Here is a 21,884-nt window from a genome sequence, read left to right on the forward strand (position 1 = left end):
AAAGCATTTTGAACTTGGTCAAAATTTAAATGTGAAAAACGTGTATGCCACTCATTTAAGCTAACGGCCACATTACAACTAGAGTAATCGTAATTGTGTCGAGGTTTAAAATGCATTTTAAAAAACTTACCCCTGCGAGAGGCAATTACTCGAATCGCTCCACTACGGTCCATTATTTCACATTTATCCTTGTCGGATTTCGAAGTAAATCCTTTATCCAGCACCTTCACAAGAGAAAACAGATTTATTTTAAAGTCTGGAAGAAATAGCACATCATGAATTTCCGTTTTTAGCCATTCTTTTCCTGTAAACGCTTTTAGTTCAACCTTTCCAGTTCCTACACTTTGCACTACCGAACCGTCACCCATTTCCACAAGTTTTCTTACCGATTTGTCCAAGCTCACAAATTGATTTTTGTCAAAACATATGTGATCACTCGCGCCACTATCTAAACACCAGTCTTGAGTTGCAAAGTCCGAGATCCCCATCAATGCAACTGCAGCATTATCCTCTTGAATTTTTGTTGAACTAATAAATGCATTCGTCTTGTTTTCAAGCTGGCTTTCCTGTTGCGTTGAACTTTTCTTATTTGCCCTTTTTCTGAATAAACAATTAGCTATAAAATGACCTTGCTTCTTGCAGTAATGGCATGTTTGGTCCTTTCTCTCCTCCTTCAGTTCCGGGCAGTTCCATTTACCGTGACCTTGTTTATTGCAACGATAACAAGTAATCTTGTTCGAATTGCTGACATCACTTTTACTCCCTGTAGCTAATGCTGTCGGTTGTTCAACCTGTTTCATTCGCTCTTCCTCAATTAACAAACGCGATGTCAGTTCCTTCAGTGTCTGCTTTTCTGTTGCAGTGGACTCCCAAGCTGATACGAAGTGTTTCAAATTTTCTGGAAGTGACATTAGGATTTTTGTCGTTATCATCTTGTCACTTAGTTCTTCACCGAGCTGTTTTAAATTTCCTTTAATCTCTTCTAACTGAGACACGAATTCTGCCACATTACCTTCCTTATATGTTAACGCAAAAAACTTTTGTTGAAGTAAATGTACGCTAACTTGTGACTTGTGTTCATATACAGATTGTAATTTCTCCCACATCTGGGCAGCTGTTGCACACGATAAAATGTGGGTTAGAGGTTTCTCTTCCATCCGAACTACCAAAATTTCCTGTGCCTTGGCGTCTTTCTTACTCCACTCATTGTTATTATCTGCTTCAGGTTTCGGAGTACTTCCCATTGCGATATCATACAGTCCCTTTGACTTTAACATGATGGTCGTTTGAAACTTCCATATAGTCCAATTTTCCCCGGTAAACTTGATGCCTGTATGTGTATCTTTCTCCATCCCAACCGTGTGTGTTTCCGTTTTTTCTAATTATCGATGTCTCTCCCGCCAAAAACGTCCCGCAACTTGCTAACGTGATTTTGGGGTTATGTTAATACACTTTCTTCTTAAAACAACGATAAATATAGCCTGTCTGGGCCCATAACCTGTGAAATCCTATTAACCAAAGGCCGTTCACTACACACGTATAAATGAATAATAATAGAGAGTGAATATTTAATTAAACAAAAAAATAATCTTTTACATTCATGACACACTATGTTCTATGATAATGTTACTCTCTAACTGCTGCCAACTTCCTAACTGCTGACAACACTAAACTAATAATTTCATTGTATTTCACAGTCAAAAAATCTGTGAAAATCTCCATTACACGCTAGATGTGGAGGCGAATGTTGAAAACACGGGAATATTGTTTAAGTAGAAGAAGAGCTTTTTGTTTGGTACGAAGCTTCCATCCAAATATTAACCATAAACAACGTTACTTCACCTTAGGCAATAACATGAATCGAAATCTGAGCGAGCGCAATATCCCCGTAATAGGGTTACAAAACCGGATATAATAAAAAGCCTTTGACTTTTTGATTGATTCATAATTGCTATGCCATAACTCGTTTATATGTACAATTTACAGATTTTGCCGAATGTCAAATTTAAAAGGGGTGCGAAGATTTTCCATTATATAGTTATGAAGTGGTGCAATCGAACGTAAACAACAAAGGAACTTAATTGGATTCGCAGGAACGTTGACATTTTAATAAACTGAACACGTTTCAACGGCAAGGATGTCATTATATGCAAACAATATCATAGTAGCTGGTATAGCGCACTGCTGTCGAAACGTGCGTGCGCATTATGAAACGCATCACGGCAACTAAACAACTAACGGATAATGTTTGAGCATTTCAAATTACCCGAGTGTTTTAGCCAGAAACGGCCTACATGTAAGGGATTACATTATATGAGTAATGTAACAAGAGAAAATCGTTTTATAATACATTTCAATCCGATATTCATAAATGATTGAATGGTAGTGATGGAATTTAATATGCGTTCATTAGGTACATGTTATTCATGCGGCGATAAACCTTACATGAAAATTTGAATAAAATCTCTTGCATTTCTTATTATTACATGGAAGATTATATGTAATGTTCGCCAGGAGAGAATACCGGTCACAAACCGTATGTTTTTCACTTAAAGAAGAAAAGAAGGATAAGAGATGATTGTAAAGTGAAGCAAATTTTAGCTCTGTTTGCCACCAATAACATGGCCACCTGAAGTCCTGTTTCGTGGGATTAAAGCATAAATCGTACCGTACCATTTTCACAAAATAACAATGAAGTTAATTTATACGCTTACAATGACACAGCTGAAAATACATTTGCACGGCATAAATAAGAAGTAAAAAAGCTTTGTTTGCCACCAAGGTGTGGGAAAACTGTAGCATTGCATTTGATTGGATGTTACAAGAAGAAGGTGGTCAAGCTGTTGATAAAAAACAATTTTTTTTCGAAGAAATCAAACCTCGCCAACGTTTCTTGAGAACTTCCCTACAAATACAAATGTGGTTAGGACACCCGATGGATCCGCTCAGATCTCTGGGGATGGCAGACTTCAAAGTTTGGTCTTGACCCCGTTTCTAGCTCCAAAGAGCCAGGTCCACAGTCTCTTCTTTCCACAATTGTTTGCAAATGCAACAAGGGGTTTGGTTGGTCCTGTACTGACTCCAACCAGATGCAATGGACGAACCAGCTGTTGACTAAGACCTGGACTGCATGTATGGGGTGACGGAAATTACAGAGTTTGAGGAGCCGAGTGGCCCAACGACAATTAAATGTCGACATCTGTAAAATTTGTGTTTTTCTCCCTTTTCTTCTTACTTTTAAGGTTAAATTTTGTTATTTTAAATTACAATCATCTGTTTCGAATTCTCTAGGAACACCACCCTTCAACTCTTTCAAATTAAAAGATATTTACACCTGTTTTCTATATGTCAATTTTTCTACAACTGCCGGTTACTGTTCTAGCAACAATTCCATACCAAAAATGTTTCAACGAAGTTTTTTATATTTTTCATTGAATTTATTTTGTTAATCTTGCATTTAATTGTTATAATCTAGTTAAATAAATGTTGTATATAGTAAAAAAAAACTAAGCGTTTGCAACAAAAAAATTTGCGGATGAAGTCCTAAATTTTCCACAATCTTAATTAAAAGTTCAGTTCATTTCGTCAAAATGTAAGGTCCAAATTTCATGATTATTTTTAAGTTGGTAAGATTGTGGTGAACATTTCTGAGTGCCAAGTTCAATTTATTAAGAGGGATTTCAGTGTTCTGTTGGCATTCATTGATAACATATGTTGTATGCCAAACAAAATGCACCTTGTACGGTCATGGCACGTTTTAAAAACGATAATAGGCTTTCATCTTGAACATCTTCCCCCTTTTTTCTTTATAAGTCATTCGTTGCCCTGTGAAGCACTTATCAGCTTTGTGAATCCCATCACAGAAGACACACTTATTACTAGCCCTGTTACAGTAGGGATTTATTCTTCTTGGAAAACCCACAGTGGCAAGAGCAATCCTCTGTAGATTGTTGCCATATTCTCAATATCTGTTCTGATAAAGATGACTCTACCAAAGGATACCGTATGGATTCGTACAAGTGGCAATAGTTTTCTTACGTAAACTTCAGTCAGTAATTCGTTGACCTCAAAGATTCGATGACTTTATTGTAGTTGCCCTTCGTCGGAGGAAAACTTTCTACCAACTCTGTTGCTCGAGTCCCCGGAGGCTTGTAACAATTTTGGAACTTGTCCTCAGCTGCAATACATTGATCTTCGTGAATATTCAGGAACAAAGACCAAAACAGCAGCCATTCACGTATTTCACCTCCAAATTTCTTGGACTCGATTACTGGCAGTTTAAATGTCATCTACTTGATGAGTCTATTAGGCGATTGAATTATTGATGTACTCCCGATTTAGTGTATGAACGAACAGGTACCTACTAGATATGATATGAGAAGGAAGATCTTTGTATAACACAATTTTGAGAAGGAAAAGAATGTGGTTTCCTCATGTGCTAAGAGTGAATAGTTTGTAGAAAGGCATGATCTAAGGAGCCATTGAGAGGACAAGAAAAAATTGAAGAAGTGAAGATGGTAGACGATCTTAAAGCGGGGAGAGGGCACGATGATATGGAATAGAGCAGAGGGGAGACCGCAAAATAGAAGCTGCAACTAAAAACAAGTTAAAAAGTAATCGTAAACGATTTACATAAAGCGCATTTCCACTTGCATTCATTTCCCATTTGTAAGATGCAACTTCTGTTAAAATCGTAAAAATCCCGCCACAAATATGAAAATAGCGTTGCACATGGGCAATCCATTTTTGACGTGCTACTTCAATTTCAGTTTATGAGAAGAATTTCATTTCAATGCTTTTCTAAATAAGAAAGTTGGAACTGCGCATGCGCAAACCTAAATTTTAAAACTAATGTTAGATTTTCCTTTGTTTCAAGCGCCTAAGTATCAAATTTCACTTAAATGGTTCCATAGATAAAAAAGTTGGCACTGCGCATGCGCAAAATAGAATTTTGAAACTGGCGCTAGATTTTACTTTATTCCAAGTGGCTATGTATCAAATTTCATTTAAATACTTTTATAATTAAAAAAGTTTGCAATTCGGTTTATAAATGGTCGAGATGCGAAAAGGGCACTGTGAATTTTGAATCGATTCGACTCAACTTTTGGCATTACGTATTATATGGCTAAAGCTATGCCCATATTGAATTTCATGCAATTCAGTTCATAACTAACGGAGATGTAAAAGCAATCGGACATTTCTAAACAAAGTTATCGTTCACACGGACAGATAGAGGGACAGACAGACAAAGGAACAGACGGACAGACCAACAGAGAGACGACAGACAGCAATACAAAATTATAAACGATCTCTAGGATCGTTAATAAACGGCAAAAGTGTAAAATTATGAAACATGTAAAAAACGGTTTTTTGTTTTTTTTACAATAACTTTTTTTGTAAGCGGTACAGAAAAAATTCCTTCCTTGGTGCAAGACTCGACACCATAACGAACCAAATATTTATGGAAGAATTTAAATGAAATGTGATACATAGGCATTTGGAATAAAGGAAAATCTAGCGCCAGTTTCAAAATTTTATTTTGCGCATGCGCAGTGCCAACTTTTTTATCTATGGAACTATTTAAGTGAAATTTGATACTTAGGCGCTTGGAACAAAAGAAAATCTAACATTAGTTTTAAAATTTAGGTTTGCGCATGCGCAGCTCCAACTTACTGATTTAGAAAAGCATTGAAATGAAATTCTTCTCATAAACTGAAATTGAAGTAGCACGTCAACAATGGATTGCCCATGTGCAACGCTATCTTTCATATTTGTGGCCGAATTTTTACGATTTTAACAGAAGTTGCATCTTACAAATGGGAAATGAATGCAAGTGGAAATGCGCTTTATGTAAATCGTTTACGATTACTTTTTAACTTGTTTATGATTTAATACTTTTTTCGATTTAAATCATTTGATTTTAAATCTTTTTACGGAAAATGATTTTTGATTTAAGATTTAAATCTTCATGAAAACTATCTTTGATTTTGAACTTAAAAAATGATTTAAATCTTTTAAAAAGATTTAAATACTTTCGAAAAGATTTAAATCGTTTCCGAGTGATTTAAATCTTTTAGAGACGATTTAAATACATACTAACAAATTCTTTTGATTTGTTTCAACCTGACTAAGCTAATTAACCCGGGTTTTATTTCGGTAGACGTTTATATGTATTTATTCTAAAATCGAGTATACTGAGATTGACGATGTCTTGGTTTTTTAAAATCTCTTTCGCAAACAATACATATTTTAATTTAATAAATAATAACAATAAGATACGGTAGAAATGGTAGGTATATTGATGAATGATGTTGAGAGTTTCGAGCAAGATCATCAGACCAATCAGTTTTATTGAATTTAAATCCTTTACAAACCTTTTGTCACAAAACGATTTAAATCCTTTCACAAAACGATTAAATCATCGGAACATGATTTAAATCTTTATACGTGATTTAAATTAACAAAATTAGATTTAAACCTGTTTGAATGAATTGAATACATTGAAAGTATTTTAAATATTTTCTAAAAAGATTTAAATCACAAAAAATATTTAAATCTCAAAATGATTTATTATCTAAATACTTTCTTATTGACAAAAGTATCTTTGATTTAAATCATTTGTTAGAATGAAATGCATCTTTGATCTTTGATTTAAATCGTTTTTTAAACGCCTGCCCTTAGGTAAAGTTCTGGTCTAAAAAATTTCGTTGGGGTTGCGAATTCATACAAGATGATCAAAAACGGTAGGCCTCTTGAGGCAAAAACGCGGGACACCACAAAGGAAATTTAAAATATGGTGTTGTCAGGTAGAATAATTAAAATTTCAGGTTATTGAAAGGGAAGTGCAACAGTGTTTAAATACTGAATCATATCATTGCTATTACCATTACTGGCTCCATTTTTGCTAACGAACAATTTATAGAGAGGAAGTTAAATTTTGAACAGTTTAACAAAATGTATCGCGTTAGCAATTAAGTTCATTCCGAGAACTTTGTTATCAAATCTTGTAAATACTGCGTCAGATATATAATTCAAATTCCGCAGTGCATTGTTAAGAAAACCCATTCAGTGATAAAAAAGAGACGAAGACCCGACCAAACCATTCAATTGCAACTAATGTGTGCCAAGGCCAGAACGGACAAAAGTCCAAAAATGATCATACTTCTTATCTTCAACGTGTAGAAAATAAAGCAATACTCCATGTAAGCAAATGTTTCTTTACAAATATAAAGTGACAGTTTAATCAGTTTACCTGGAAAAAATAGAACGCATGTCTCATTATAAAATCTGGTGTGCGTACAACCATGGTAACAGTAGTTAGAACATCGCTAAGATGAAATTCAACGTATTGGCTACGGTTCTTTGTTTGATGGCCGCGGTGGTAGTTGTTCACCCGAAAATTTCTCATAATAATTTAATGGGTAAAGTATTTATGTAATGAATCTCGCACAGCACAGTAATTTTTTGGTTGTAGAACTGAGGCAGACTAGACCGCTAATTTTCGTGCAACTTGAATGTTTTGCCAAAAGCTTTGCCCATGTGCCCGTAAATTTTGTATCGGACATTTTAAACAGGATACTCAATATACTAGGCAACGTATCCGGATGTCAAGGAGTACCTAGTACAAATCTACTAAACATTATAGGCAACCTTTTCCGATGTCTTTTAGGAGTGGTTTTCACGCCCATACCTGCAATAGGGGATCTTTTGAATAATATATCGGGGATATTTAAAAATGCCTCAATTCCGGCCTATATCACAAATTGTATCGCCGAAGCGAACGTTACAGTCCCTACCCCGACAAGTTAAACCTAACTATAATTTAAGGAACACACCTTTTTGTTAGAATTCATTTTCTTTGTGTTAGATGGTTTGTTGGTGGATACAAAATATACATATTTTACATGAAATGTGATCAATTTTCACGTTCCCGGTTGTCACTTAAAAATGTTCTTGTAAAAAATTTAGTTTATTGCCATGGAAGAATCAACAGGAGCTATGGATCCTAATTTTAATTGTATGCACCTATCCTGTGCATGATAACTACGCCTTATTAGAGGTAGACAGTGGCAGTGAAGAATTAAATAGTGAATGTGTTTATTGAGACAGAAACAGACTGTTGTCATGATACGTGTCGGCATACTGCCATACGCCACGAAAATTTAGAACATAGAAACAAATGAGCAACTTACGACACGTTACATTAACAACGCGGGACCCTACGATTCGAAAATGTGCAAATTCAGATACGAGCTGGTAAAAATGGAGGTAAAATTGATACAGGCTGCTAAAAGAAAGGGATAATTTTTGAAAAACCAAATTGAAACCACCCGCTATCTAAAATCCGCGAATAGTGCTTGGACTACGAGCTACTGCGCAGCCAGCACCACCGTTTTTCCATCCCACCAACATTCAGCCACTTTTACCAATTACAAGGGGGTTTCAGTTAAAAAAGCCTGTATTTTATTTTTGAAAGTAAGTATTTATATTTACTGATCGAATGTAATCAGGCTACCTGTTATAAAACACCGCCACCAGTAGTTAAGTGCAGCTTGTGACCGAGGCCAGTTTTGCACTAATTATGTCTTCGTATTGACCCCACGTCGAATCTATAAGGACGCCAAGGAAATTAATGGATACCAATTCTTTTGTTTGACCATGATGAAGAGAACTGAATTTTTTGTTTTACTAGCATTTAAAACAGCTTATTAGCACTCATCCAATTCCAGGACTTTTACCCTGGCAGAAGGAATCTGATCGTCCAGCGAAAGAAAGGTTACTCGACACTACACTAAGTCTTATAAAGCACTCAGACTATCTGCCGATGAGTAAAATCTATGTTATCCTTGAGCGGAATAGATATTAAGTTAACACGCACATTTTTCAAAGAGAAAGCATAAGGCCGGTCGTCCTTTGGATGCGTTTTCGTCCGAATGGCCTTCGTCAGAAATCGGACGAAGAAGTGCGAATCATGCCGTTTCATTGAAACCTATTGAAGCTCGTACACTGCGTCCGAACTGCTTCGTACGAATTCGGACGAAAACATGCGATGTGCGATCTATCCGAAACAAATGGGATTGTTCGCAGTTGTTATGACGAATTCATAGTCGATTTGTAACAGACCAAGATGGATGTTGAAAAATTAATTAATTTAATTTATGAAAAAAAGCCTCTGTGGGATATGACCGACAAATCATATCACATGAGAGACATACAAAGAAAATTGTGGCAAGAAGTGGCAGTTGAAATGAATACTAAGGGTAAGTTAAATCAAATTTGGGTCTCAGGTATGATATATTTGCAAACAAACAAAATATTTGTCTTTGTTGGCTCAGTGAAATCCGAAATGTATTTGAATGTTTTATTGATTTTAAATTATGCATTATACAATTCTTGAGATGAAAAATAAGTTTTAAATTTATCTCTGATATCATAAGCTGAACTGGTGCCTCTGTTTTCACCCAAGGTTCCAAATCTTCCCGTTCTAGAATGTGTTTGATCAGGGATTTGCTCGAATGTACATGCTACTTGCTGCTCTCCTTCTCTATCAATTATAATGTTATGCAACAGGCATATACATTTAATAAGTTTATCGGCAGATTCGGGATTTACTTCAATTGATTTTTGTAATAATCTCCATTTGGCACTCATAATTCCGAATGCACATTCAACAACTTGTCTTGCTCGAGACAAACGCTCATTAAAAATTATTTCTGAAGGTCCTAATTTTAATACTGGAAAAGGTCTCATTAAATAAGTTTTGAGTGGATAAGCTTCATCTCCCAAAAGAACATGAGGTACTTTAATATTTGTTCCCGGCAGTGGACAATGTCTTGTAACACCTAATCCTCCGTTTTCAAGCTTTTGGCAAAGATTTGAATGCGAAAAAATACCACCGTCAATTTCTTTACCATACGCTCCCACATCAATTGCTATAAATTTGTAGTTTGGTCCAGCAACGGCTTGTAAAACAATTGAGAAGTATTGTTTATAGTTCCGATACATGCTTCCGGAGTGCTTTGGATTCTGTATGCGTATGTGTTTCCCGTCTATGCATCCAACGCAGTTTGGATATTTCCACTTATTCCAAAATTCTTCAGATATAGACTGCATGTCTTCATTTTTCGGAAATGGCATATGTACAGTACCCAACTTGTCCCAAATAGCATCACACGTTTCATAAACAATTCTACCCACCGTGACGTCTGATATTCGAAACGAATACCCCAATGTCTTGAACGAGGAGCCTGTTGCCAAATATCTAAAAAAAACGTTATTAATTGTAACGATTTTTTTTTAGTTGATGAAGTAAAATCAAAATGGAGGGGGCTGCGAGACACATTTCGAAAGGAATTCAACAAGTCGAAAAAACAGAAATCTGGAGATGGTGCAGAATCGGTAGTTACCTCCAAATGGCCATATTATAAAATACTGTTGTTTTTATCTAAAACTGTTGAACGACGTAAACTGCATGGAAATATATCTCCGCAAAAGGAAAACAATGACAACTCTTCTTCCGAGACAGAATCGACATTGGAAGCTGCAGACAATGCATACTCTGACACTCAATCCACCATTCAAGAGTCATCACAGCAAATTGTAAATACAGATATTCACCAGCCATCCACATCTGGTAACAAGGTAACAAGTACATTCAATAAACCTAGTAGTTCAACTTTGCAAAGTAAGAAAAACACAAACAATCGTCTAAAATATGCTAAGAATTCCGAGACAAATTCAATGGACGAAAAGTTCCTCGAAATAGAAAGAGCCAAATTGGAAATATTGTCTCAACATAAAAATAGAGAAGGCGGTGATAGTGAACACCAATTCCTACTAAGTCTCCTGCCATTTTTAAAGGCTGTACCTCACAATCGACAAATGTTGGTGAGAAGTAAGTTGCAGCAAGTATTTCTTGAGGAAGAACAATTATCTACAAGACACACGCCCGGAGCAACATATCGTTCCAATGAAACAATTACAACACCGTTGCCTTCCCCAATGTCTTACACGGACACCGATTCCTCCAGAGCGTCATTCTATTGTAATGACTTAACACCACATCGTTCTTCATCTTTGAAAAATACAGTATCTTCCGGGGTCTCACAATATTCAAGTGAAATAAGAGAAGATGTTTCCTATCAACAGCCGTTGTCCATTCAGAACTATGTTTCTCACTTCAGCGCATAAAACAATGTATTTCTTTTCTTTGTATTTTTAAATAATATAATTCAAAATGTTGCAACTACTGTATTTATAACTTACCTTATAGTCACACTCAATCGTTCTTCTGGCGAAATGGTCTCACGGAAATTCGACATTTTTAGCGCATTTTTGAAAAAAATACGCTATTATATTCGTCATTGCTGGCAGGCCGGCTGTCCGCGTTAGATCTCCACAACTACAATAGCTAGAGAATTCAAATTTTCACTAAAAGCTTTCTGCTATAGTGTAGATGTGCAGGCACTAGTCTATTTTGAGTTAGATTACTTGTAAGATCGATAATTGAAGAAAATAATTTCGATATGGGTTTCGGAGGTACTATAATTTTACCGTTAGATAGCGTTACCAGTATAAAAACTTATTATTTACTTTGCGATTTGTTTTACAAAATGAAGACGTACCGTCAATTGAAATTAAATAAAATTAATTATTTAACGCAGCCAAAATTACTCGTGAGATCGATAATTTTAAACTTCGCTAATAAAATACTGACCTGTATTACCAAAAATGCGCTTTAATCATGCATATGCTGATTTACAACTTGTTCCCTTATGGCATCTAAAATATAGTTAAATGTATCCTGATTCATGCGATAGTAATCAAAAAACTTTTTCTCGTCCTTCTTCAAATCATCATATAAATGATGAAATTCTCCGAATTCTTTTCGTTTTACTAATATGTCATTAACCCAACACTTTTTTCTTTTTAATTTTAATCGCCGTCTAACAAGATAACTATTTTCCAAAAGAAAATGATCCATATTATTAATAATTATAGTATGCTTATTTGATAAATCATCACTACATACGACTGACTTCGTACAATGCGAAAACTTGTCTAGTGGACGATACACATTATGCGAAATCTGACGAAATTATTCGTCCGATTTCTGACGAAAATAATTCTGACGAAAACGCATCCAAAGGACGACCGGCCTAAGGAGAACATAAGTGATAAACAGTGTCAGTACTTTTATACATCTTTCTGCGTTTCTGTGATACCTACTGGTGCAACAAATTAAAAGAAAAATCCCTTTACCTTCATAAATTAAATAGAGCGGAAGGCTAAATCGAGTTAAATGAACTAGGTACGAGTAACTAACAAGTTTCAGCTAACGAATATTAAATCAAGCTGGACTAATTTGTATGCCGAAGCGCTTTTAAACGATTAAAGATGCTTAATTAGCATTGCTCCCAGCTTTTTTTCATTATGCATGTTTCCGGTTAAATTATTTCACTATTTAAAAGGCCCACCGTGCACGCATGTAGGTAGAATCTACTTTATATGGCAGAACGTAAAGGGTTTCCCTTCGAGACTTCATTACTTCCTTAATAACAGTTTTGACAATTACCCTGAGATTGCTCAATGGTACCTAACTGTGCAACTAATTAGCCAAGCACACGCCGGATATTAGATAGCTAATTATGTACAATCTGCAACGAGATAATTTCAGGAAATTAGTCGTAATAATTAGCGGTTTAATTGCAATTAAAACAGTTCTACTCTTATTCTGATGTTTCCACCATGTGTTTGCACGTATTCTCTTATAAAAGCTGTCATTTCCTCTAGCCATAATTTCCCTCCGATTTTTGCTTTTCCATCACTTGGTATGATTTTCATGCCATATCTAGGAACGTTTTGACTGCCCTATTGAGTTCACTGTAGAGGGGCTTCTTTTATGTCGTTATCTTTTTCTTCCCAAGGGATATTGATCAACGTAATTTTTTAATATCTTTCTTTTATTATTATACTTTTTCATTACGTGGTCCTTGCATTAGTTCTTCGTTTTTTGACTCTTCCCCTCTATATTTATCTCAATCTTTTGTGTTGTGTCGTTATTTATGAAAATTGTCGATTCTTTATTGTCCTTCAATTTGGCCTTATTTTGCATTACTTTCTCTTTTATTCTTGATCCTCCAGTTCCAGTTCTATGCCTAATTTGCGGGCTCTTTTATTTTCACTCTTTTTTACCAAAAATTGACTCCACCAAAATTCGTACTTTTTCGATCAGACCTCAATCAAAAGTTATAGACTAGAAACCAATTTCGAAAGAAAATTCAAAGGGCTGTAACTTTTGAACTAGTAGCCCAATCTTGGAACTGTTTGAAATTATGGATTCTACAGGCAACATTCTGCCCCTAAGAGGCTCTAATAAAATTGCCCATTTCCTTTAACACTTTTTGGTCGTATGTGTCGATTGTGATTCCAGTTACTTTGTTTTGTTTCGGTCGTTTCTCTATTGTGGAAGTATTATGTACGTTTGTTGTTTTTTTGTGTTATTTAATGTATTTCTTTATCATTTATTTGTTTTCTGTGTAACATTTTATTTTTTTATAATTTTGAATCTTTTTCTTGAATGTGACATGATGTAACCGAAATGCGAAATTATGTGCATGAAAACTGCCGTTATAACTGTTTAAACTTGTTTTCATTTTTGGTGTGAATGTTTGTTCAATTTATCAGTAACTGAAGTTTTGGTTACATGGAAGCTTAATTTACATATTTGCTCTTTCATTTTATTATGTGGAAGTTATCGAACTGTTTGATGTGTGTTTTTTTGTTGTTTGTTGTTGTTTGTAAACTAACATTTTTGGCCGTAAAGAGAAAGTCACAGAAATGGGGAAATATTGTAAACAAATTAATTACGAAATCTAAGCCTGTGATTGATCTCAAATCTAAATTGTAGACTTGGATTTCCAGCATGGGGGCCAAACTTATCCGTCCCGACTGCTAACCAAAACTCTTGGGTTTAGAATTTATTGGCGATCACTGATTTCCACATATTTCGTTGTTAAATTTGCATTTGCCTACAAAGGCCATGTAATCTTCCATGTTGCTTTTAACAAAAGGGTTTTATTGCACCAAAGTCGAGTCACCTGTTGCGGCCGTGTTTTATATCACGCTTTGTTTGTTTTTTACTTTATTAACCATTTTCCAACTAACCTTAGGTTTATGATCACGTGCGACTTTTCGATTTTAAATTAAAGCGGGATCCGACCAGCTTTTGGAGGGAATAGCCATTTCGGTGGCCATTTTTAAAGTTTGCGGGTTGATCTTATTTTCGTGTGAGTATATTGCTAAGATAGCGTAGTACCCGCGAAGGTGTAATATAGGGCTCTATGGTAACCAAAATACATTCACTATCGAAGTTACACTTTGTTAGCCTTATTTAGTATAAAAGTTTGTAAAAGTTATAAATTATAAGTTTACGAACATAAACTATACCTAATAGTAGGTACGTGTTGAAAAAAATAGTAATTTTCAAACTTTGTTAGTGGGCACGCAAAGCGAATAACAAGTAAAACATGCAACTATATCATTTAAATGATATATGTACAGTGGAGCGGAGCAACCGATGATTGAGTGTAATTATACCCATCTTCTCTTATATATATGGTAATACCTTGTTAGGAAACATGAAGTTATGTACAGTGCTTTTACAACGAAGCTGTTCTGTAATTTGTACAATGGGGAGATGTATACGTATTATATTGAAATAATTTACAATCCCTTCGGGTATGTAATTTTACCTTCAGATTTTAGCAAGTTACATAAAACTAAGATTTCTATTTGTCTAAAAACAACCTTAAAAGATTTTTTGAAATTAACCACATTTAATGCGATGTGAGTGAGTTGAGTGCAATTCATTTAATGTTTCCCTGGAAGTACATTGTTTGTTTAAATGATGGAATAATTATGATTCTGTCTGAGTCGCTTCCAGTCCATTAGTAGTTTGTATTTTGCTTTCACATTTCCTTTAATTTTACCTACTTTAATTATATGTATCCTCTGATATAGATTTCAATACATTGAGTTTATACAGTGATATTTATTTAGAAGTAGATGTGTATTGTTTTTCATGTCTACTTTGAAATGGAAAAATACTTCTGAAGAGCGCCTAACTTTATGGGAGGGGAGAGGAAAGCTAGTATAAATTAGTAGTTAAGATGAATACCTGGATTTACCTTTAATAATAATACTACGATTTATTGAAAGTATATACATTACAAGACGAAGAGCGTGGCACAGGGAACCGAATGAGGGAAAAACGAGATGGACAATCTAGGTTATTGTGTAGCAAATTGAAGAGAAAGTTGAGGCCAATGGTGGGATAAACTCTGTCCAATTTAAACGATAAAAGCGTTCAGAAACTTACGCTGCACTGCTTGCAGGGTTGTTTTATATAGTAAGGGTATCAAATGAGAGAACCACACTCTGGACCACCATTATCAAAGTAGGTGTACCGAGGGAAGTTGAATACAGATCAATTAAGGGTAGTAAGTGCTCATAAATGTACCAAATTAAATCCATTTAATATCGTTTAATACAATCGTTGGTCAAGACTTAATCATTTTAGTAGGGACCACTGGCTCCAGGTGCACCATATTTGCTGCCAGAAGAACTGCTTGCCGATGTATCCAATCATGTTCCTGATGGATCGCCAATCCTGATCTCAGTAACACCGGCATGCCCTCCACTAATACCGGTACCACCACCACTTCCTAATGATGTACTTCCGAAGGAACCTAAAGCCCCAGTAGACAAGGTTCTCAGCGATTTCCCGGCGACCATTTACTTCCCGGCTTCGGTTATCTCGGCGCTCTAAACCCGGCGACGGGCAATCTCGGTTTCGGTCGTCCCGGCAATTTGAACTCTGCGATCGGAGGGATGGAAAACATTTTATTTGTTACTCAGTTGTAAACGTTGATTAACAAGACAAAACGCAAACGGGTAAACGTCATCTTTAAACGCTACTGACTTGTAAAACTGACAGCAGACCTGTAAAACTGACAGCTGACGTGTAAAAATTTTACAAGTTAGTAATCTAGTAATTTCATTGGCCAGATTTAATGCGAAGTCTCTGTTACATGGATAATATGATATTTTAGACATTTCTTCGAGATCAATTTAAGAACTAATTATTTACGTTTACAAATGAGTAACAAATAAAATATTGTACAATATACGCCAGGTAATAGTTTTTACTGGCTCTAGGAGATGACAGGCTCGCCTCACGGCTCGCCAGTCAACTTCTCCTATCGCCAGTAAAAACTCACTTACCTGGCTAATAATCTAAAATACTATAAGACGCGGTAAACATATGAAGCAAATTCATGTTTATCATATTGAAACAATTCACCGGAATTAAGTTTTCTGATTTGTTATTTTATAGAGTGTGATTTTTCCTTTTCAGATATAATACAATCTGATAGGGACTATAGTATCAAATTGAAGTTATGCCATTTATAGGTAGGTAAAGTTTTCTGGTATCTACCTGCGTAGGTAAATGATAAAACGCAATTTTTTTAAAATGGGTCCTTTGCACCGATGGCAATTGCTTAAACATATTTGAGCTTCCTTGCATATTTCGTCTCCTAGATTTACACCGCCGGGATGAGATGCACCGGCGCACCAAGCATTCGCCCAGAATCCCAATGTCCTTCTTTTTTTCTGAACCAAACCTCGCGGGGGCCCTATCTGTCCTGTATCTCAGTTACTTTTGAGAATTAAGCACATGTTTCAGGAACTTTTCTGCTTAAAATGAACGAATCTATATATAACATAATATGTGCCATTCCTCATGAAACACCCTGTAAATGTAGCGCCGTCTCCTAGGTAATTAAGAAATAAATTGTATTTGTTAACCGGAAGTGTACCTGTTTTTATCCGCCTTTTAGAAGATTATCTATAATTCTGCAACAACGACGATTCGTAAATTTTGCGGCTAGGAATACATACAAAATTAAATCCAAAAGTAGTTGTGCATTTAATTTCATATCGTTTAATAGAATAAATAATTGACAAATAATTATTAATCCTTTTAGTACGGACCACTGGCTCCAGGTGCACCATATTTGCTTCCAGAAGAACTGCTTCCCGATGTTTCCAATAATGTTCCTGATGGACCGCCAATGCTGACCCCAGTAACACCGGAATGACCTCCACTAATACCGGTAACACCACCGTAACCACCACCGCTTCCAAATGATGAACTTCCGAACGACCCTAAAATGCCATTGATGCCTCCATGTGCACCGCTAGACAAAGTTCTCACAAATGAATCTTTGTCATTGATAGATTTGACACCAGACCCTGCGACCTTCCCACTGAGACTGTCGGCTACGACTCTTTCGGCGTCGTGGGCATCTTTGTATTTTACATAGAATACCTCGGGTTTGGTCTTGACAACATTGTGAGTAACAGAAGCAGGCAGATTAATGGTACCCACGGCATCTTGTTTCTTAGATAATACGTAAACGACGGTCCTTTCGTGAGATGGAGCAGAAGGTGCAATGATTTCGGGTATAATTGAAGAGCCAACTTCTGGCGATTTAACGAAAAGTACCTTATTTCGTGAAGGAGCGGGTGCGACGTGTATACGAAGTCGAGATTGCTGATGGCTATCATCCCCATAAAAATGTACTTCGGTATCTTCTTCGGAACCGAAACCGTAACTACCACTTGTACCATAGTAACCACCATGCCCACCGCTTCCAAAGAATCCTGTTTGTCCGCCGAAACCTCCTCGATATCCCGATCCTCCATGTACTCCACCAAACTGGTGCCCACCAGAATGCACTCCAATGCCATGATGCGCACTTCCACTTCCAAAATGCCCACCGCTCACCCCCGGTAAGTAACTTCCAGACGGTTCATACGAAAGATGCGAAACGTCCGGCCTCGCCCAAGCGACGGACACGAGGCTAAGCAGAATCTGAAAACAATTTCCGTTAATTACGTACTTAACATTATTCGACCGCACATTACCCCTGTAAATGAGTACCTCATAGCTTGTGGTTATTTGACGTATCTGTTGATTTTGGAAGCGACGATTGCTTCTTTATACCCATTCTCCCATCGACACAATTCAAACCGAAACCAGTAATTTGCATCGATTACAAAACAAAGTGCAGCGCCCGCCAAAATTAAGTTTTGAAAGTAATCGCGAATTAATTTTGGTTTCTGCAGAATATCAACGGTTTGCGAACATCTTCCGATTAATTTATTGATATTTATGTTAAATGATGCATGCATTAACATGAATTCTTATTTAATAACACCAACGGGTAATTGGTATAGTGGTAAATTTGGAAATCGGTATTACGAATGTCGTTATTTAATGTTATAAAAATGCATCTATTATGATTGCAAATAAGATGATAATTTTGCCTACTCTCAGATCGACCTCTAAATCTGCTGTAGATTGCATAATGTTAGGAGACAGTATACATTGTATAATGGTTTTAGTAAGAGCCTTGTGCGACACAAAATAAAATGGTGCAGATATTAAGCCAAGATAATAATTTAACTAAAATTCTTAGTTATATTTTGCTTCATGTGCTACTTATTTCTACTTGCGTCTCGCTGTAGCACATCTTTTCCCTGGACATTAATTGTTTTCTTTATTTACCGTCTTTACGTCGTTACCTACCGTTTCTCTTCCCAACTTATCTACTTAGAAACAAACATGCGCGAAGAAAAAGGGGAATAGAGAAGGGTTCGTTCGTTCATCGGTTATTAACAAAGCCACCATCAATATATTTGAGCAACAATTTCGTCGCCGTCTATCAATAATTATCGGTCATTCTTCGTCGTCTGTTCATTCATCGTAGTGGACAATGTAAGTCGCTCTTATCGGTCCACCAAGAGTTCAGAGTTGCCGTTATCATTATATTTGTACAAACGTAATAAATAGTTTGCGTACATTTCTTTTCAATTTCCTCTTTAGAAAAGGCACGAGAAAGATTTCCTTTCCACTTAATTAATTAATCGTGGTTACCAGCACGTAACACATTTCGATCTTGGAAATTAGCGAAGATGGTTATATATGGAAAGAATTGAAATACTTTTTGTTTTCTTTGGAATAGAAAAATGCAACAGCCGAGTATCTCGGTTGGCAGTTCTTTTGGTATCATAATACATATACAGCCAAAAACGTGTGTTTGTACGGAATATTTTTTTAACGTGTATAACTTTTGTGTACACATAAGATTAGATATACTTTCTGCTTAACCTCAGCCTTCATTATCTTCCTCAAAAATACGTAAAGGAGCATTTTTTAGCCCTATAGATTTTTCTATCACATTTCTTTGGTCGTTTCCATCTTCATCACGCACTAGCGTTTATGGTTTTTTTTTGGTATTTTTTTTTTCGGCGCTAGAAAATGTTTTGCTTTTGCACCTCCTCCGACCTTATTTCTTAGCTACATTCTTGCGCCATATGATAATATGGCATGTGATCTTGTTTGAAAATACACCCACCAAATTTTCAGAAATTAAGCAACAAAATGATAGCAGGATATGACAAACAAATCAACGGCGTCAGAATAATATCTTGCTGTACTTACTTAAGGAATGAATACGTTAGGATTTCTTGTACGGTTCTTATCTGTAATGACAAAAATACGGACATTAGTGAGAATCTTAATTCCTACTATGTAATTAGCTTAAATATTGTGTGATCAAAACTCTCTAAACCTTCCCCATATAGTTTTTATTCGTTGAAGTTTGATGAATTGATGGATTGTTGAAGCTCGGTTGTGCTAAGTTTGATGAATTGATGGATTGTTGAAGCTCGGTTGAATAAAAACTATATGGGGAAGGTTTAGAGAGTTTTGATCACACAATATATTTCAACCCCCATTTCGAGGAACGATGGATCCAACCCAAAATAATTAGCTTAATTTAAACCTTGATTACTACCTCTCAAGCCACTCAAGAATTTTTGTTTCAGCAAATATACTTATACGGGTTGCTAGATCAGTAGCTCCCGAAAGTAGTTGCAAAACAGGACCAAATACTTGAAAAAATACAATTTCCACCAATCGATTTTTATCATTACATAACACAAGTAGCACATCCTTAGACGAATTTTTGAATGCAAAGCATGCGCATATTTTTGAAAAATTCATCAGCAATATTACTACTAGAGTAAACTACATATTATATTGTTATGCAATCCCACAAATGCACTAGTAATTCATGTAGGTCATGGATAGGAGGTGTATGAAACGTTGGAAATTACTTCGTTTCGAAGTTTTTGTTAGTTGAAACCTTATTTAGGATTTAACAAAATCAGATTGTGATTTAATAGGTATGGAATTTTTCTAATCTTTAGGAACTTCTTGTTATGTTTTATGTCTTATTATAAAAAGAGCATGTATTGAAGCTTGGTAAAAGGCCTTCAGTCAAGGTTCTCTTATAATTAGTATCTTTTATCAAAGTTAAAAGTTTTTACAGTTCGCACAACCACCGATAATGTTAGGCCCTAGATTATTTGAATTATTTAAAAAGAAAAACTGTAAGTAATTTTAAGATTTTATTATTTTATTTGTAGAACACCTATGGAACACCGTTTTAGTATTTATACCAACATTTTATCATGTATCATTTTAAATAACAGTCAATCTTATGTCTCTAAATTTTTCGTTTGTTGTTTTTATCTTACGTATTAAGAGATGATTAAAAAAATGTTGATTAATAAAGATGATACATGAATTAAAATGTTTGTTGATAATTTTAATTAGGCGCTAGTATACACGTAGTCAAATAGACTAAACTGTAGTTCCTGAAACTTCCGCACAATCAGAGATACGAATTAAAATTATCAACAATCATTTTAATTAATGTAACATTTTAATTCAACAATCATTTTAAATAATGCTTTCCGATTTTAACAGCACGAATTAATATGATTGTTGAATTAAAATGTTTGTTCATAATTTTAATCCCACATTTAATATGAATAAATTTTTATGTTTGTTGAATTAGTTCTAGTTAGTTATATTACTGTTCGTTTATGTATTCGTTTGATTTGTATTGTTAAACTTTCGTTATACACATTGCTATATAATTCATACATCATTTCAATTAAGTGAAGTTTTTTAAACAAACCTATTTAATGTTTCACATAAAAACAACAAACATAATAAATCGGGAAATAAAATTAACTGTTGTTTATAATGTTACATTGTAAACTTTCGTAATAAAAAGTAAAACGGCGTTCCATAAACACCTGAGTGCCGAGTAATTTGTCCAAACAATCCATGCGAGGTTCTCTTTCATTCAGGAATTTTGTTCATTTCATGTGTTTTGTCACTGTCAGTCAATTAATTGTGTATTTATTCGAACCATCTTTGTAGTGGCTTTGTTTAAGACATGCCGTGAGAGAAACATCGATATATTTTACGGCTCTTTGAGTGAATGAATTAGTCAGATTAAATCGTAATTTCTATGTAGTTCTAGCTTAAGTACAGCATCCCAGTGCCATGTAATTGGATTGCTTCCATTCTGTATGGTGCCTGTGCAAACAAATAAACAAATAAAATGTGTGTAGTTAAGCCTTTTCAGAAGTTGATCGAGACTACAGAGTCAATATTGGGATTTTTCTTTGTAGCCGATGCCTGACGTGTACAAGGAGAAATTACAAAATTCATAATTTAAAGATTATTTTACTTTGAGTCCAACGTGGGGCCACAGCATTTATTTGGCTTGTTTATTGGGCACCCGAAATGTGAATTTTAAATCATATATGCTAATTTAAATTAGTATTAGGGATGTTTTTGGCATGATGAAATTGGTTGGTATACCTCACAATGGAATAGCTCGATCAGGAATGGTAAATACACGAAATCTCCCCACGCATCCAAAATTTAATGACAA

The 21,884-nt window shown here is 35.4% G+C and overlaps 3 protein-coding genes and 1 long non-coding RNA gene across 4 annotated transcripts in view; 2 read left to right on the forward strand and 2 right to left on the reverse strand.

Annotated features, from left to right (window-relative positions):
* Positions 1-19,605, reverse strand: part of LOC116173244 (beta-2 adrenergic receptor-like) — a 97,105-nt gene extending 77,500 nt beyond the window's left edge. Inside the window, exon 1 of the mRNA XM_031490595.1 lies at positions 19,571-19,605. The gene's annotated coding sequence lies outside the window, so the exon portion shown is untranslated. The remainder of the gene's footprint in view (positions 1-19,570) is intronic.
* LOC116173258 lies at positions 7,292-7,910 on the forward strand. Its single transcript, XR_004145893.1, has 2 exons — positions 7,292-7,421; positions 7,475-7,910. It is a non-coding gene; the product is annotated as an uncharacterized LOC116173258 (long non-coding RNA).
* On the forward strand, positions 9,234-11,270 carry LOC116173248. The gene is made up of 2 exons (XM_031490604.1): positions 9,234-9,260; positions 10,301-11,270. Exons 1-2 carry the CDS (start codon positions 9,248-9,250, stop codon positions 11,188-11,190), a joined length of 903 nt encoding a protein of 300 aa, XP_031346464.1. The 5' UTR covers positions 9,234-9,247; the 3' UTR covers positions 11,191-11,270.
* LOC116173567 (keratin, type I cytoskeletal 10-like) lies at positions 17,045-18,076 on the reverse strand. Its single transcript, XM_031491092.1, has 2 exons — positions 17,992-18,076; positions 17,045-17,938 (listed from the first exon to the last, which is right to left on the reverse strand). Exons 1-2 carry the CDS (start codon positions 18,010-18,012, stop codon positions 17,045-17,047), a joined length of 915 nt encoding a protein of 304 aa, XP_031346952.1. The 5' UTR covers positions 18,013-18,076.
* Positions 19,606-21,884: the final 2,279 nt, after the last annotated feature.

Source organism: Photinus pyralis, unplaced genomic scaffold, assembly GCF_008802855.1.
Source record: "Photinus pyralis isolate 1611_PpyrPB1 unplaced genomic scaffold, Ppyr1.3 Ppyr1.4_LG6, whole genome shotgun sequence".
In the NCBI taxonomy this organism is placed as follows: domain Eukaryota; kingdom Metazoa; phylum Arthropoda; class Insecta; order Coleoptera; family Lampyridae; genus Photinus; species Photinus pyralis.